The 18669-nt window shown below is 30.5% G+C and overlaps 1 protein-coding gene across 28 annotated transcripts in view; it reads left to right on the top strand.

Annotated features, from left to right (window-relative positions):
* The window catches only part of LOC145277622 (uncharacterized), a 166580-nt gene extending 153198 nt beyond the window's left edge, over window positions 1–13382 (top strand). For 16 of the 28 annotated variants that reach the window (XR_013868180.1, XR_013868173.1, XR_013868175.1 and 13 more), the window contains 2 exons: window positions 2894–3067; window positions 12529–13382. Coding sequence is in view for 12 of the 28 variants with exons in the window: in XM_080129157.1 (XP_079985283.1) it covers window positions 2894–3004 (111 nt within the window). In the remaining 16 variants the exon portion in view is untranslated. Of the gene's footprint in view, window positions 1–2893; window positions 3069–12528 lie in introns of those variants that run through there. The other 12 variants (XM_080129169.1, XM_080129162.1, XM_080129164.1 and 9 more) reach the window with 2 other exon arrangements.
* Window positions 13383–18669: the final 5287 nt, after the last annotated feature.

Genomic DNA, 18669 nt, shown 5'->3' with positions numbered 1-18669 from the left:
ATACTGTTTTGTTTTTAAATCACCAAAATAGTGTGTTATATTAAACAACTGATGGCCCTTGAAATAACAGGAAGACTAGCAAAATATTTTTCCAACAAAAAACTAAAACACTTTTGAAATAGTTTTAAAGCTTGAAAAACTTCCAAGACATGTATGTATGCATATATATCAATCAAGAGAAAATGATGATGAAAATAAAAATTGAATAAATTACAATATTTATTAATCCATCGAAAATTCAAACAAGGATTATTATGAAGAAAAAAACCTTAATCCATGGATTTTCAAAGATAGGTTCTTTTCATCAGAGGATAAAAATTAGTCAAAAAATGCACAACTGGTTAGCATAAATTTGAAAAAAATAAATAAAAACATATAAGAAGCTATTTTGTGAACTAAAAGCCATTTTCAATAGAACAACAGATCCAAAAATCAATCAATTAACTAATTCACTAATCAGTTAATTGGTTGGTTGGTTGGTTGTTTTTGTTTTACAGCATATCAACCCTTTTCAGGTTATTTAATGCTGAATCCAGTGATTTTGAAGAACAATTTTTTTAATAGAATATATTTGTTTTTTTTCAAGTCGGTTTCTATTTAACCCATAGTGGGGACCCTAACAGGTACTACCACTCCGGGTCAGAGTGGACCTGGGAGCAATGGTAATTAAAGGGTGGCTCTACACTCCCCAAAGCCTGCAAGCTGGGGCCTCACCACTGGATATAGTTTAAGGTCATATCCAGGACCAGTTAATTAGTGAATGAAATTGAAATCTGTAAAGCCTAAAAAGGAGAATCTAGAATCCAAGTGTAGTCCAAAAGCTTTCGTTAAATTAAAAAAAAATAAAAAATTCAAACAATCAATGAAGTTGCACTCCACAATGAAGAAGATGCAATTCTAGGTATGAAATGATTATAGTAAAATCCAAAAAGTCAATTAAATTTTATGAAATTGTACTCCATAAGGTCCAAAATAAATAATCAGGTAACCCGAGGTGTGATTCGACTGTATTGAACTTCAAAAGTCAATTAAAAATAAATTGAAGATCAAAAAAATATGAAAATATCCAAGATATAAGGTGTTTATAGAGAATCAATATATAAATAAATAAAAATTCTTGGCATTAAAAAAACGCTTCCTAACACACCAAAAGTGAAAAGATCAGTTCAGTATAGAAGTTATACTTCTGAAAGTAAGTAGTTTCCCTTGAACGGAGAAAATAAACTAATGTATTGGGGGGGGGGGGGATTAAGAAATTGAAAACAAATCCTTAATTAATCCCAAATTGCAATAATAGAAGTCTATTTAAACGTAGAAATATACATAATTAAAATATTTATTCACATAATAAATACGGTTAAAGTTAAGCAAAGTTTAAATTTAACCAAACAACTAAAATTGTATACAAATTCAATAAATTTAATGACGCTTCTACACTATTGGGACGAGATTTCGGAAATCGTAAAACATAATAGTATCTACGTATTCCTCATATTTTTAAAATGATTATATCAAAAAATTACGAAGATCGATAAGGTAGAAAATTATTTATTAAAGAAAATAAAAAACAGAATTTGAAGAAAACAATCGTAAAACACAGGAAAGTTCAAAAAGGAGGTAATTTTCTGCTTAGATTCAAACAAGATGGCGGTAATTTTTAATCTGCTAATACGGTTAAAGTTTTTTTTTTTTTTTTTTTTTTTTTTTAATAATTCAGTAATATTCCGGTAATTTCGACTGCATACTTTGGAAGCTACCATTGTAACTTATTAGAATTGACAAAAAAAAAATCAGTTGGAAATATTTTTTTTTTTAACTGAAAACTCCATTTATCGACTATGAAATCCCGTCCCAATAATGTAGAAGCGACAATTTAATAATTAATTTTGTGTAAAATAAACCTAAATACATACATTCTAGATTTAACCGTAATCAATATCATCTAAGAAAATAAAGATAAACTAATTCTAAATAATAAATTAATGAAATATTAAATAAGATATTTTTATGTTAATTATAAGAATTTATTAATACGTAGATTTTAGCATTGGTGACCCTACATTGAAATTAAAATAATGGCATAACTAAAAGAAAACTCAATTGTGGCCTCTCTTTCGATTTTGGAATTTTGTAATCATGCCCATATTCCTTTATTTTCTTTTAAAGTTAATGAGTTCTTATTCTTCTGATGAGTAAGGGCAAAATCAATTAAAAAATCGATATAATGATTGCATGAATGATTCTGTGCTACGAAACAAGTGCTGTCAAGAATTGAACATTTTAATATGCTTTAAGAAATAAACAGTAAGATGGACAATATCTTGAAATTTGGAATATAGAACGTTGTCATTTAAATATATATATAAACGTGTGTGTGGTATAGGATATTGAAACAAAAAGATAAAATTCTGTTGTTTTTTTTTATTTTAATAGAAAAAGAAAAAAAATGCTACCACTGTAAGCTAATCAATATTTTTAGTTTGCTAGTCTCAACAACAATTAGTATTTTTTTTCAGTTTAGAAAATAAAATTTCAAATGCTTTTTTGCATGGGATTCGAAAAGCTTAATATAGTAGCTTTGCAAAACCTAAAAGTAGTTTTAATCCAAAATTTACAAAAAGGAGGGGGAGGAAGTAAAAATTGTTTCTAAAAAAAAACAAAAAAAAAAAACCCGAAAAAAACGAATCCAATTAAAAGGAATGATTTTTTTTTTTGTTGCCAAATATATCAGTGTATGTGTAGTCACTGAAAAGCTGTGTATATTGTTAGCTTGTTTTGACAAATGGTATGATGGAATGGAATGGTATGCTCTACCCACCCCCCTCCCTGTGTATGCGTGCGTACGTTTGCGCACTCCATTCTCCTAATGTCTGACCTGCATCACTGTTAACAGAGCGAAGAGGGAGGCGCTGCAGATGGGTTGGGCAAAGTATCTCCATTGCGCAAGAAACTGAGGAAAGTCATTTGCAAGTCCCGCCACAATCCTTCTTACTACGACGAATAGGGGCTCACTACTACTGCTACTGCTGCTACAACAGCAAAATCACATGACTAATTGGGAGTGAGGGTAGGTATCTTCTCTACGCTTTTCTCTCATCCTATATCGTTTCAATTCAAAATAACGATTTAGAACGAAAAAAATCTTCATTTTTATTTCTCCATTTATATTTTAATAAAGTTAACTAAAATTTAGTATATATTTTTTAAATTGCTAAATTGATTTTTTTTTTTTTTTTTTTTTGTGGTCTAGAACACCTCTTAAATTGAATAACAAAAATAATGAAATATCTGTATGATGTATGTACCTATGTCGATGCAATTGCTTTTTGCTTATAAAGATGGGATCTTGGGTTTATTCTCGTGAGCCGTGTAACTTTCAATTCCTTTACTTTGTCCTTTCGTCCTCACGTTCTATGAGCGATGTCTCTGACAAAGAGGAAAGAATTGCAGCTTTCTAGGTTAGAATTTATTCCATATAACACTTAGCGATGGCAAGTTTTTTTTACCTTTTTGCTTTTTTTTTTAGCGTCTTAAATAAAGTGGCTTCATGCTCTGTTTGAAGCGATTTCCATTAAAAAAACAAATTATAGTAGGTTATTAGTTGAAGTCTAGATTTCATATATTCATCCTTTAACTGTTTAATGCCTCGGTTTAAGCCAATCAGATTTTGTGCATTTTGCAGTCATATGTTTCATAGATAAAAAAAATAATATTAATGTTATAAATAAGGTTATAGTTAAACAAAGTTTAAATCTAAACAACTAAATTATTATATACAAATTCAATAAATTTAATAAATTTTATGTAAAATAAACCTAAATACATACATTCTGGATTTGACCGTTATCAATATTATCTAAGAAAATAAAGATAAACTAATTATAAATAAATTAATAAAATATTATATATATATATATATATAACTACTTCATTTACTCACATAAAATTAATATACAAAAGTATAAATTTATGCGTAAACTTTAAGTATTTACTTCAACAGTGCTCATTACGTAGGTAGAACTAGTTAGTTATAAAATATATATAGTGATTAAGCTACACAGAATATTCTGCGTTTCATCCACTCTAGGATTCTGCAGGCCTGAAGAATCTTAGAGTGGATGAAACACAGAATATTCTGTGTAGCTTAATCACCATATATATTATGACTTACTATATATATATATATATATATATATATAGTATGTGATTAAATGAAATATATAAGAAGATATAATTTTATGCATAAATTTTCAGTATTTACTTCAACAATGCTCAATACATAAGCAGAGCTCGATAGTAAGTTATGAAAATATACATAGGTCAGCTTTCTATACACAAAAGGATATAACCAACCCTTTCCCATAAAACACATAAAGAGAAAACGTGAACCTGAAGTCATTTGTACCTTTGTCCTGTAAGTGCCTGACCATTGGCTGATTAGGATGGGCACGGTTACAACTAAAAAACTGATTGGCTAGCAAATTCAATACCATGTATTTATAAAAAATGCACGATGACCACAACTCTTTGCATAAGCCTGATGATGAAGCCTGGAATATTCTAAGTGATGATGAAATGCAGAATATTCTCTGTAGCTTAATTGCCATATATATTTTTTGATACAAAACAAGTAATGCTTTCTTTATAAAAATAAAACTATTTCATCAATTTATGTGATTTTTGGAATACAGCATTTTCTTTCAGTCATAAGTGCGTACATCATATAGGTTTTTCTTTCTTTTTTTTTAATATAGAGTGAATTCTAGACAAGCACCCTTTATTTTTTGTGTGAAAACAAAAACCATCTTATTTAATCAATTTACACAGAGATTTATTGCAAAGCCTTTTTAACAAGCTTTGTCAGCACAAAGTCAACTGCATGCCTTGCAAGTGAGCAGCCGACACTTGCACAGCTTTTTTTTTTGCCACAAATTTCGTCATGAATACAAATCTGTGTTGTTTCATTTTATTTTCTGCAAACATTTGACAATTTCTAAAAGAAATTACAATCAAAGACATGGAACACAAAAACTTTCATAATTGCGTACACACACATATATGTATGTATATATAAATTAAAATAATTTTTTCACTAAAACAAAATGTCATATTAGGTAAATTGTTGGTTTCATTAAAAATTAAGTTGTTTCTACATTGATGCAATACAATGAAAACATTGGTAGAGATTACAAAGTTTTAATCTTGTAGACATATTGAATTTTCAGACATGCAGGAAAAAAGGACTTTTTAACATCTTCATCAAAACAATTATATCTATGATACTCACGCAAAAATATCTCTATAATCCACCATTATTATGTAATGATTATGCACACACACACATATATATGTATTTTTGTTGATGTTTTAACGATAATTAAATATGGTTATTAACATCACCAACCTTGCAGATCTGCAAAATATTTTTTACTTAGAAAAATCGCCCATATTTTTTGGATATAAACAAATATTATTTTACTTATGAAATAGTATAATCTTAATTTACATAGTGTATATGTGTAAGTATATACACACACACACAGGTTTGTTTTTAAGTTATAATTTAAGATATGTTATATAGACCATTGACACTAGTTAGCATCCATGGTGTTTAAAGATGTAATATATATATATATATATATATATATATATATATATATATATATATATAAATAATCAGGTTTTCGCATGAGTTCTATTCAGATTTTAAATCTCTGAAATTCAAAAGTAAATGGAATGTCTAATGGAAATAGATATTTATATATCATATAGATCATTTTATAAAAAGTTAAATGCGTCTAAATAAATAATTTCAATAAATATTTGGTTCTGTCGACAGTTATTTCCCTTTAAGCAGAACTTATTTTCTATGCTAGAGTTACTTACCTTGGTAAAATTTACAAAAAAAAAAAAAAAGATAAAAGTTAGATCCCCTTGGTTAAATGTGAGGTTCCTAAATCTTGTGAAAACATCAGTTTTGTTGGGAACTCTCGTGGCACACATGATGAAGAAATAAGATGAGATTTCTTCCTCATTTGCTGGCTAGTCATGCTGCAGACAACACTGGTTTCGATGTACTTACCCTAAACAGAAAAAGATGCTACGAGAAAATGTAAGTCATCATTTTATCTTTTTACATGAATAATTGTGCCTTTTTTTATTTGTATGGAAACAATGTCTTTCCGTATATAATCTTATGTGTTGTCTCGTTTTACTGTCTTTCCAATTTGTTGAAGGCAAACTATTAATAAATGAAATGTCTTTGTCCATCACGTTTTTTTTTTTTTTTTTATATCGTCTTTTACTTTCTGTATATGCATCTAGTAAATTTTACAACACTCAACGTGCTCGGAGAATTTATTTAAATTCCTTAACTTCGTGTTGTTAATCTTAATAAAATAGAATATCAAATCTATTTTCTAAGCGAGAGTTATGCCCCTTGGTAAAAAAAGGAAAAAGCTTAGGCTTTCTGAGTATCAAAAAAAAAAAAAAAAAAAATCCCACAATCTCATTGAAAACATGAGATTCTGTAGCAACTTATACTAACACAGTCGAGAATAAAGACAAGATTTCTTTCTCATTTGTTGGCATGCTATAGCCAACATTAGTCTGAGCGTACTTCTCTTACAGAAGAAAACATACATCTTTGCATTACCCCTTTTTTTTTAACATGACTACGAGTAATTTATGCATTTTATTATCTGGGAACTAGCGTATTTTTGTATCTAATCTTGAGCCTTGTTTCGTTTTACTATGTTTAAAGGTTGTCATACACAAACTCTTTTATTGTCTTTTGCTTTTAATTTATATTTGTGTAACTGAAGTAAGACACTGCACAGATTTTTTTTTTACAACACTGAATATGTTCAGACAATTAAATATCAAATGTTCTAATTTTATAATTCCATTAGACATTCCCACTTATTGAGTTTTAGAGAATTAAAATTCTTAGAAATTATAGGATTACTTTATATAATGTGTTGTGTAATATAGAATACTGAAAAAGATTAAGTTCTTTTTTTTTTTTGTTTGTTTTTTTTATAGAGAAGCTGAAACATGAATTGTTTTTTTGTATTTAAAATTTTTTTTTGAGTGGTCAGATTTCAGATGAGTCAAATTTGATAGAATTTTGCAACTTTGGATCAAAATGAAGCTAATGTGTTAAGTTTTTATTATATATATATATATATATATATATATATATATATTCTTTTAATTCAAAATTAGGAATAGTTTTACTCAATATATATTATTCAAGTTAAACACAAAATTACCATTTGTAATTTTGTGTTTACCTAACTTGAATAACTTGATCTTTTTATTGCGCACAATCAACCTCATTGAAATTCAATGGTTTTTACTCTGGGATATTTTTAAACCTAGTATATATATATATATATATCAAAGAAGAAAAATAGTTACTGTCCAGAATTCCCTCTATATTAAAAAACAAAAAAAAATCTGCATGGCACATGTACCTGTAATGAAAATAAGATATTTCAAAAATCATATAAATTGATCAAGTAGTTTTATTTTTTAATAAAAATATTTTTTTTTTTTAACATTTTAGTAACAATAGAGCAGCTATCTTGTGCGGCATTTTTTTTTTTTTTTTTTTTTTTTTTTTACAAGGGAGTCACCACATATCAAGGCCTATCAAAGGCCACCCAAGGATAAAGGTTGAGCGTATGGTAGCTGCTAAAAAACAGGGAGATAACTCACTAATTCAACTGTGAGATTTGTTATAATGTCTACAAATTCCCATTAATCACTTAAAAATTATTTTTATAAAAATAAAACTACTTGATCAATTTAGGTAATTTTTAAAATATGATTTTTTTTTTGTCACAAGTACATACATCATATAAATATTTCTTTATTTTTTGCTTTTTAATATAGGGTTATTCTGGACAAGAACCAGAAAAACTATTTTAAGTCTCTAAACCAGGAAAATTTTTTTTTATTTATTTGTTTCTTTTCTTTGATAAAGATATATTAGTAAAAACTATAGAATCTCACTTTATGGAAAACTAGTATTTTTCAAAGGAGAAAAATTAAATTAAAATTGAATTATAATCAATTCTAACAAAACTTTTTAGATCCGCTGTCACCATCAAAATTTCCAATTTTTTAAAGCATTTTTATTAAAATAATTAAAATATATTAAAAAAAAAAAAGTTAGTAACTTTTAACTCAAATTTGTTGACAACTTCACCTTCATTGATGATATTGTATTTCTGTTAGCCAAAAAAACTTTTAATGCATTTTGGTCAGCAGATTTGTTCGGTGAATAATTTAGGGTTCTTCCTTATATTCAAAAAATAAAGAAATATCTGTATGATATATGTACCCGTGACAAAACGAAAATATCATATTCCAGAAATCATGTAGTTTTATTTTTATTAATTATTTTTAAATGATTAATGGGAATTCATAAGCAGTATGACATAAATTTTGAATTATTGTTGAAATTTTTCTTTGAGACTTTTTTTTTTTCAAAATGGCAGACAAAACAGTCACTCCTTTGATATTAAAAAAAAAAAAGTTTTCATTTAAAAATAAAGCTACTTGATCGATTGATGTGATTTTTGGAATATGATATTTCCATTTTGTCATAGGTACATACATCATGCAGATTTTTCTTTATTTACATTTTTAAATATAGGTGAAATTCTGATCAAGAACAAAATTTAGAAATAAAAAAAATTACAATTCGACCAAAATAAATATTCCTTAAAAAAAAAAATAATTACTGAATTAAAAGGAAAATCAAAGTTAAGATTTCAAATTCTGTTTTACATTTTGAACTTTTGTTTTTCTTGTAACAAAGAAGAAATCTTTCATTTAATTCCCAAAGGACAGCAAACATGCAGAAATTTTCTTTGTTTATCATGTGCAGTAGGGTCTGTATGGGATTTCTCCTTCAATCATACAGTCAAGGGCTTGTCAAGAACTTGGTGTAAGATATCCAACCACATTTATCCTTTTCCCAGGGACCTTCATCTTAAATTCCGTTCTTACACTGTGGCTGTTCCACAAAATACATGTCTATACAAGAGACGATTTTCCTTCATTTTATCCAAGATCAGTGTCACACTATAATGATGGTAAATATTGACATTTTGTACATGGCAGAGTTTGATTAGACTCTAACCCTAACACATCTTTGTCTCCATGACCAATAGTCTTATTTTTGCTTCCATTATTGACAGCCTGAACTCTGTATTGCAGAAAGCATCAGGTTGAGTAATATGTAAACGTAGCGACCTAAAAAGAAAATGGCTGCTAAGTTTGTAATGGCTGCTTGAGTCTGTAAAAACTGAAACTGAAAGAAATCCTTACTCCACAAATAAATTATGAACATAATTCTTTGTAAAGGAAAGTTTATTTCACTAAAAAAAAAAAAAAAAAAAAAAAATTTTCATATTGAATGACAAAAATTTATCTTCTGAACATTTCCATCTACAACCATCAATTGACTGTGAATAACGGTACAGTATGCATGGTAAATTACAGATTTCAAACCTCCCAAAACAGATGGCTGGCAATTCATTAAATCATGCCAGTTATTTTATTTAGTTAGTGCTGTAACAAAGGAATTCCTTCTTACAAATAAATCCACAACTCCAGTCTAAAAACAATTAACAGATTAATTTTTCTTTGGAGGCTAAAAACCATATTCATTCCTTGGGTTGAAAAGCAGATTTGCAAAATAAGATTTTTGCTTGATGAGATCAAAATTCACCTTGCTCCGAGAGGCACACACCGGCCCAACTTGCAATCAGAGATATTTTCAATTTCTTCTGTGCCCCCACCTTTTCTTAGCCGGACATCTCTCACCTGCAATGTTTGTCATTCGCATGCCTCGCTAAACATGCAGCCCCGCGCATGTTTACACATGGAATCCACTGGAGAGTGAAACTATCTCCACGATAAGGTAGGTTGTAACATTATAATCATGGTGAGAAAAAAGCATGCAAGAAAATCACCAGTTCTTAACATTAATTCTCTCGACCAGCCAGGAATGTTCAACTTCAAAATATGATTCCCATTTTGTTTATCAGTTTGGAATGCCCAACTTCAAAATACTGTTCTTTATTTCTATTATTATTTGAGAATCTGTTTAATAAATTACGACTTCTCTTCTGCATTCTATCAATGATAGTCTGTCAAGTCAACCTCTGCCGTCCCCTGGTTCCCGTTATGCATCCAACAATATCCTGATCTGCTTGGATCGACACACAATTGATCCAAGATTTAGATTTTATAATAAATCTTCATTTTTAACAACCAATTCTGCATCTTGATCTTTAGCAAATTTCCATGAAAAAAAACGTTTCACAAAATGTAAAACTGTTGTTAATGTTTTCTCTTTGTTTTTTTTTTTTTTTTTTTGTTTTTCAAAACTGTTTTTCTGTGTCCAAAATTTTTTAAATGAGGATTGATAATTTTTATTATTGGAACCACTATTCTCATCTCTTGTTATTTTCATATTTTGGCTGATGTAATTGTAAATCTTTTTTCAGGTACATTGTTTGGAATTTGGGAATATTTATGTTAAACTTATACAGAGTTCAATACAATATGGGAAAACAATAATTATAAATATTAGAAAAACAATATAATCTATCTATATATCCATAAAAGTGAGGATGTGTGTGAGGACAACTCTCAATTTATATACTCAACATCTTTTTGATCTACGGACTTGAGATTTGGTATGTAGGGTTTTCAGACATGTGCAAAACTTAATTGATTTTCATCTGCGGAAAAGGGACTGCTAAAGGGTCAAAATTGAAAAATTGGTACTGGGGGGAGTCATAGGATTTTTATCTGTTTGTCAACTGTTTCATGGTTGCGCATGCATGAATCGTTCACATTATGTTAAGAATAAGTAGGTTTGAAAATACTTTTTAAAGGTCATGAAAAGCTGGTCTAATTGTTATCATACCTGATTCACAGTCTTTAGGTTTTGATTTTGATCTCAGCTTGAGTATTTTTTTTTTATTTACTAGAAGTGAACTGTTTAGAAAAAATATAATATTCACCAGGTACATCTAGTGTATATATATGTGTGTAATAATTAAAGTATACATAAAATATATTCAAATTAAGAATTTATTGTTTTAAACAAGGAATATACGGAGAAAAATGATATTTATTTCCTCAATCCATGGATTTTCAATAATGACTCGTATCATCAGAGGAAATGAAATGCAATTAGCAAAATGTTCAGCTATGAATAAATATTTTGTTTTCAGCACATATATTGAAAATGTTATTTAAAAGTTATTTAAATGGTGTTTAAAAGTCATAGAAAAAAGGATATCATACAACCTGGGCAGTCCAATATCAGAATGAGTTCAATAGTCTGTCAGGTCAGAAAAGTACTGATCCAAGAGGAAAATCAGATGTGATTGAGTAATCTGATAGGTTTTGAGCATGCACCAAATCTGAGGTGATATCCAGAATATTTGATTGTCTCATACCATGATTTCCAAGGGCATATGAGATGGTCATCCTCTTTGGTAATGTAAAGATCCGTTGAGACTTAGAACAAATCCAGAGTCCTTGGGGGTGCGGAGATATTCCATCAAATAGTGAATCACTATTCAATTCCATTGTATATATTTCCGCCGATAATGACAATACGTATACGGGTGTGTAAATTTTCAAAGCTTTATATGTCTAAACATATATGCAAATTTAGAGTGTGAGAATCCCCGAATTCAGCAGGTCTTGGATTGGTAAACATTCAGAAAAAGTCTTTTTCCAGTCTGATATCCACAAATATGGGCTTCTAATGTGGGCCAATTTTTAGAGTATCGTTTTACTTGATGAGAAGAATGGAAAGAAAGCTAGTTTAAGGAGAAAGAGGAAGAATAAGAAGATAGAGTAAAAAGGATAAGGGAGGAAAGGGGGGGGCAGCAACGTCTGCAAGGGCTGGCATTGCAGGCCAATCATAGATATTGAGTTTCCTGGGGTGGAGGGATTTAGGTGTTAGGTTTCGGTCAAGTTTTATTCACAGCGACCTTGTGCTTATTGGGTTTAAATGGGAAATATGCATTCTGTAATCTTTTTAATGGAAGTGGAGGGTGGACAACTCACATTTAAAGTGACTCTATAGGAGGTGGGTACATAAGTGAATGGAAATAAAAACACACAAGGATCTAGAATTTTAAACTCTCGTACTCTAAATCTGCATATATGACTCGATTCTTATTACAGGTGGTAATAAGTAAAAAAGAAAAAAAAAATTAATTAATATGGCTGAGAGGATGAGAATAAATGTTTCAGTTTAAAGTTTTGTATAGTTTCCCCTCGAGTTTGACATAAAGCTCCCTGAGCTGAAAAAGATGTAGCTGAAGAAAGGCGGAGGTTATATCATCCGAAACGTTGTGAAAAATTAACGAGCAAGATGAGAATAGTAATCTAAATCATTTTTCATATTTCAAAAATAGAAAAAGTAGATGCTTAGTTTATGTGATGGTGATTAGTTGATTTATGTTCAGTCTATTTTTATTTCAGGCAAAATATGGTAAAAAGAGAGGTAGGAACTGAAGCAAACATCAGCAGACTGAAAAATAAAAAAAAAACTTCCCTGGAGTAGAAATGTTTTCTCCTGACACTGTAACTCTGATAGCCGTCCACCACACCCACCTGAGTCTCCAGTAAATGGGTGCCACCTCCCCTCTTGTACTACCTACTATGCTGTCACCAAAATGCCTCTCGTGTGTGCCACACTTGTCTTCAGTTTGCAAATTTCTTATTAGAATCTCTTTCTGTTTCTCTCTCCCTCTCTCTACCTGCATTTTACTCTCTCTCTCTTTCTCTCTCTACATAAACGTAGAAAATAACTTGTTGCAAATAATATGTTGGCACATTTTAAATGTATCAATGTTTAAAAACAAAAAAGAACTAGAAAACAAAAATCTTCACCATACATGTGGCACTGTTACATTTTTTAATCAGAATTCCCCTCAAATGTCACAAGAAATCCAAGCTTCAATTTTTTTTTATTTTTTGGAAAGAAAAAAGAACATCTGAAACCCAGGAAGCATTGAAGTCCATCGAAAATGAAAACTTTTCGACAGCTACGAACATTCTTTCATTTAACTTGAAGATGGCAAAAAACATTCTTTAAAAAAAAAAATCTTTGTTACAATTTTATTAAATTTTTTTTTTTTTTTTTTTTTAAATAATTTCCTTGTTATTTGAAGATATTTAAAGTGATCAGTTTCCGTAATTGACGAGAAATTGTCCTTTTGCCCCTCCCTTCGATGAGGTATGTTATGTTTATTGGTGATTCAGCTTTTATTTAAGTAGCAATGCTCTGTGAAGATCATATTTAAGCAAAAGACACAATAAAAAGTTTTCCAACAGTTTCCTCTTTTTTTCGTTATTTGGCAAATTCTTTTTCAATTCAATTTTCAGGACGATGGCAATGTGTGTGAGATTTTGTGAGATGTTACCTATTAACATCGTCACAATGTTGCATCCGTGTGCTACTTCAATAGGTTTTTTTTTTTTTTTTTTACAAAGGATTCACCATTTATCAAGGCCCGGAGGCCACTCGAGGATAAGAGTTAATGAGTATACAGTAGTCAATGGGACAATATTGTAATAATCATCAATAGTGTAAATATGGTAAATTGGATTACTTAAGGGGAATGGCTCATCAAGAACTTGTTTACATTGGACTTGAAGATGACCATATTGTAGTCAGTTGCAAAACAGGCAAATGGAACAGTTTCACAGGTGTGCAATTCTAAGAAAGAAGCCTTGTTCATGGAATCCACATTTAGGTTTAGGCACAGATAAAGACTGGGAGAAATTATTGATAGTGGTTACAGCTAGATGAGTGCTTTTCGTGAAAGTTTGGCAAGGGGGAGACCACAGATTGGAGCTCAGAAGAGCATTTGCCATGAAAACAACGATAAAGCAGAGACATGCTCGCAATGTTTTTTCTGTGGGAAAGAGGTTGCAGGGAAGAGAAAAGGGCATCCCCTACTAGGCTTCATAGCCTATTTTGAACTCTATCAAGGTAGGATAGGGTCTTCGAGCAGTTCCTACCTAGATGTGGCAACAGTATTCAATCCTAGGATGTCCTTTGCTCTTAATGAACTCATAGCAATTGTACTGCCTTCATATACATACTCCTGATTAAGTAAAAAAAGCAGTAAAAACCAACCCCTTCACTGTTGAGGTCCTTAGATGTCAGAAAGCCTTCTACTCTAATAGTTTCTTCCCTCGGATTGCTAGACTTTGAATTTCCTCCTTGTTTCTTGTCTGTACTAACCTGCAAAAATTTAAATGTAATGTGAACAGACATTGTGCTGCTCAAATCCCCATTCTCTTGTTAGACATGATCCCAAATAGTAGCTCTTTACATTTCAAGTGGTAATGTGCTTATTTGGGATGACCCCCCACCCCCCACCAGTTGTCAGACCTCCACATCTCTTGCCAAACAGATCCATCTAATAAAGGATCTATAATGTGAAATCTGATCAAATCCAACACACTGGATCAGAGGATTTGCTGAAAGCACTTCATTTGCTCAGCATAGAGGTTATCCTAAGAATGAATCGGTTATGCTATTATGGTCATGTGGAACGTTCTTCCTCCTGAATAAACCGTTGTAGAAGCATGGCTATCTTGAATTGCAGAAAAGGTGGCTGGTCAAAGAAAACTTGGAAGTTATTAGACAAAATTGTACAAAGTTAAATTTGGAGACATTTGACTCACTGAACTGTGAGGATTGGAGAGCGAAATATAAAAAGAAAACGTTTAACAAGGAACAAGTCGAGCATGCAAGAGCACACAAGTGAAAAATTTACTTTCACCATGACTAACGTTTGTGCCAAATTTAAAAAGAAATCTAAGGCATCATTATTGAAAAAACTGAATGGATGAACAATTTGGGGGCAATTTTACCCTATAATGGGCCAAAGTGAATTTAGTAGGTCTAATCCCTCCTTCAGGCCAAGATCAAAGTGTAGCATCTGTTCTGATACTACACTTCACTTTTTTGTTCTCGGTTAGTGGAGGAGAAATCCTTCACAACTGAGACAATTTTAATTTTTGTTCCTTTTCTCCACATTAAAAAACGACCCTGGTGTCTAACTAACTGGGAGGCAAAGTAAATAGGAATAATAAAAAGAAAAACTTACTGGCTTCAATGTAAAAGGTTTTGCATGTCGGGCAGCCATTTTGTAGAGTTCATAATTGTAGATTTTTATAATTGGAACTAATTTACATACACTTGATTCTAAATATTGGAACCCAGACAGGTAGATTAATTTTTAACAGCTTAGAGAAACCGTTAGTGTTGATAATTTTGTCGGAGTTGTACAAGAAATTTCTTCCAAAGTTAAGACCATCACTGTAATCTTATTACAGCTACAGGAGTTTTACATACATCTTTGTCTCTTACATATACTGGTAACCTAAGGCCAGACAAATACTCAGGGGTCAGAGTAAAAATATGTTCGTTCATCGCTTGCGAAGATGACCATGATCATGCAATTATTCTGTGGGTTCGAAAATGGCTTGTTAGACTGATTCAAGCTCTGAACTATTTCTCACATGTTGGACACCTGTGGGATAATTCTGTATCAGAGATGTTGATTGCTCTGTCTTTTTTAATGTCATATTTTCTCTTGCATTCTTCATTGCATATGGATTCAGCAATTATAATCCCTTTGTAAGTTGTGGCACACCAGAAACATCCGTCTTGGGTTATACAAACCGAACTGTTTGAGGAAGACCTTCAGATTGTCCTTGAACCATTTCCGCTGTTCTCCTCCTCCAGTTCTTTGGACAGTTCACCATAAAGGAGCTGTTTTGAGAGCCTTGAATCAGGTATGCGGCATCTATGACTTAGCCAACGAACCTGGCACTGCTGTAACATAGTGTACACTGATAGAATATAATATTAAAATGCCAAACAAGAAAAAAAAATCTTAAGATTTTATTTAAGCAAATAAACACCAACTGTCTGGTAAAAAAGGTTTCCATTCTTGATACTGAATTGCATAAAAAAAAGCCCAGAAAAAAAAAAAAAAAAAAAAAAAAAATTTATTAACGAAAATAATCTTTTGAATTGTTTTAACAATTTCTAGAATGTTCCAGAAGTCGGTTGAAACTCTTGAATACAACTGTTATAATCAACCAGTTGAAACATTACGAATCAATTGACAACGTATAAGAATAGCAACTGTAAGGAACCTTTCCAACTAGGAATTATCATGGAGGATAACACACTTCCCACGAGATCAACAATTACACACTTTGGCCTAACATTTTCAGACAACATGAAGTGCAATAAATACATAGAAGATATTGCCAAGTCTGTTGCAAAAAAGGTGGGTTCCCTTTACCCGACTAGAAATCTTTTCACACCTGCCAGTATCCTATATCTCTATAAAGCCACCATTCGCTCTTGCATGGGGTACTGTTGACACATCTGAGCTGGTGCACTAACCTGACTAGCCACTTTCTCTTGAACAGGATGCCAAAAAGAAAATAAATCCTGCATTAGCTACTAATCTCTAGTCCCTGTCGCTTCACAGCCTCATAACTTTCGCTTCCCTTATTTTATCCTTTAGTCCTCACATTCCATGAGCGATGTTTCTGACAAAGAGGGAAGAATTGCTGTTTTATGGGTCAGAATGTATTTTATCTAACACTTACTGTTGGCAAGTTTTTGACCTTGAAGTATTTTTTAAAACTCTTTATATCAAGTGGTTTCATGCCTTGTCTGGAGTGATTTCCATTAAAAATAAAAAATTGGTACAGTTTTGCATTCCTGCGCTTGAGTTCCAATGAACTTAATGTCCTTGTTCCCCTTATATGCAAATACTTTTGACCCTTCTCTGTAGAAGTCTCTAGATGCCAGAAAATTTTCTATTGTAATAACTTTTGTCGGGTTGTTTGCATTTGGAACTCCCTCTCTAACCACCGTCTGTACCAACATGCAGAAATTTAAATGTAATGTGAACAAAAATCTTGCTCCTCAAATTCCCACTTAAGGACCAGGTTTATAGAGGCACCCTATCACAGTAGCTTCTATGCTAAGAGTATGAAGAATAAATGCAAAAATAGATTTAAACGTATTAATAAAATATTTTTATTGTGTTTTTAGCAAGAATATTTATTTCATTGTCAATTACAGCGATTTGTTCATGATTTTATATTGTTTCCATTAGCAACGAGAAACTATTAACAAGTTAGAAGAAAGTATCAACAATTAGAGAATATTGAGTTGTCATGGAAACTCAATAAAATGTTGGAATAAAAAATACAAGTAATGAAAAGATACTCAAATTGGCAAATAAATTTTTTTTTTTTTTTTACAAAAAAAAAAAAAAAAAGTCTAAACACTTTCAACTTTTAATAAAAGTAACTTTGTAAACCAGAACTCTACATATTTTAGCGATTAATTTATAGCAAACGGATAAATCCAATTGTAACTTTTGGTTAAAGTTAATAGTTAACACACAATAAAAAAATAAATTTATATGAAACACATTTCAGTGTAATTCTTTATCAAACTTATCTAGTTTTAATATGCAGAAAGATTTTTTGAGACGGTAAGATATGGAAAGTTAACATGCCAAAACTTGCGTACTTCTTTATTATAATAACGAAATTCGAAAAATCAAAATATTGAATTTCAAGTAAAACCAATGGTATCTACTTAATTATCATGTCACAGTAAATAACACATCCAAAAATTATGAAAAGTGATAAGTTATATAATTAATTATTAATGAATATAGTTTTTGAAGACAAATAGTAAAAATTGAGTTTTGCTAAATTGGCCTAAAATTTTCCAAATTTTCAGAAAATAGTTACAGTCTTTGTTATGATTTGAACTTTCTGGTTTCTTTTTTTAGCAAAACGCAATTTTGTTTTCGAAAACTGTTTTTATTAATAATTAATTTTCTACCTTATCGGTTTTTGTAATTTTTGATATGTTTATTACTGTGACATGACAATTCAGTAGATATCATTGGTTTCACTTGAAATTCAATATTTTGATTTTCGAATTTCGCTATTTTAATGAAGAAGCACCAGGACTTGTACACAAAAATAAAAATATGATGGAAACTGAGTTTTTTTTTTTTTTTAAATTGACAAGACTTTTGGCACTTTTCCAGAATCCCACCTCCTCTGAAAAAAACAAAAACAAAATAAAGACAAATGATGTACGTATCCATGATGGAAAGTAAATTTCATACACCAAAAATCACATAAATTTAGTTTTAATTTTATAAAGAAAATCATATTTAAGCAAATTTGAGTTATTTCACACCCTCCTTCCCATGTTAAGAATGGCTTTCTAAAATCTTGCAGGTTTCAATTATTTGGAGTTATCTTCCCTGTTCCTTCAATCTGTTTTCAAAATGGTGTTGTGAGATCATCACTCATAGAACAACCATGACATTTTATTTTCTTATTTAAAATTAACACTACTTGATCAATTTATGGGATTTTTTTTGTGTACGATATGTTCTTTCTGTTACAGTTACGTACATAATACAGACTTTTCTGGAGGGATTCTGGACAAGCATTAATTTTTTAAACAGTAAAACAACCTTACAAATAGTTTTGACTCATTAAAAATAGTCATTCTAATATGTTTCATATTGTGTAAATTTTTTTTTG

Source organism: Euprymna scolopes, chromosome 6, assembly GCF_053919585.1.
Source record: "Euprymna scolopes isolate OS-2025 chromosome 6, ASM5391958v1, whole genome shotgun sequence".
NCBI classification, from domain to species: Eukaryota; Metazoa; Mollusca; class Cephalopoda; order Sepiida; family Sepiolidae; genus Euprymna; species Euprymna scolopes.
The sequence above is the reverse complement of the archived record's forward strand: the minus strand, read 5'-3'. Positions and strand labels throughout refer to the sequence as shown.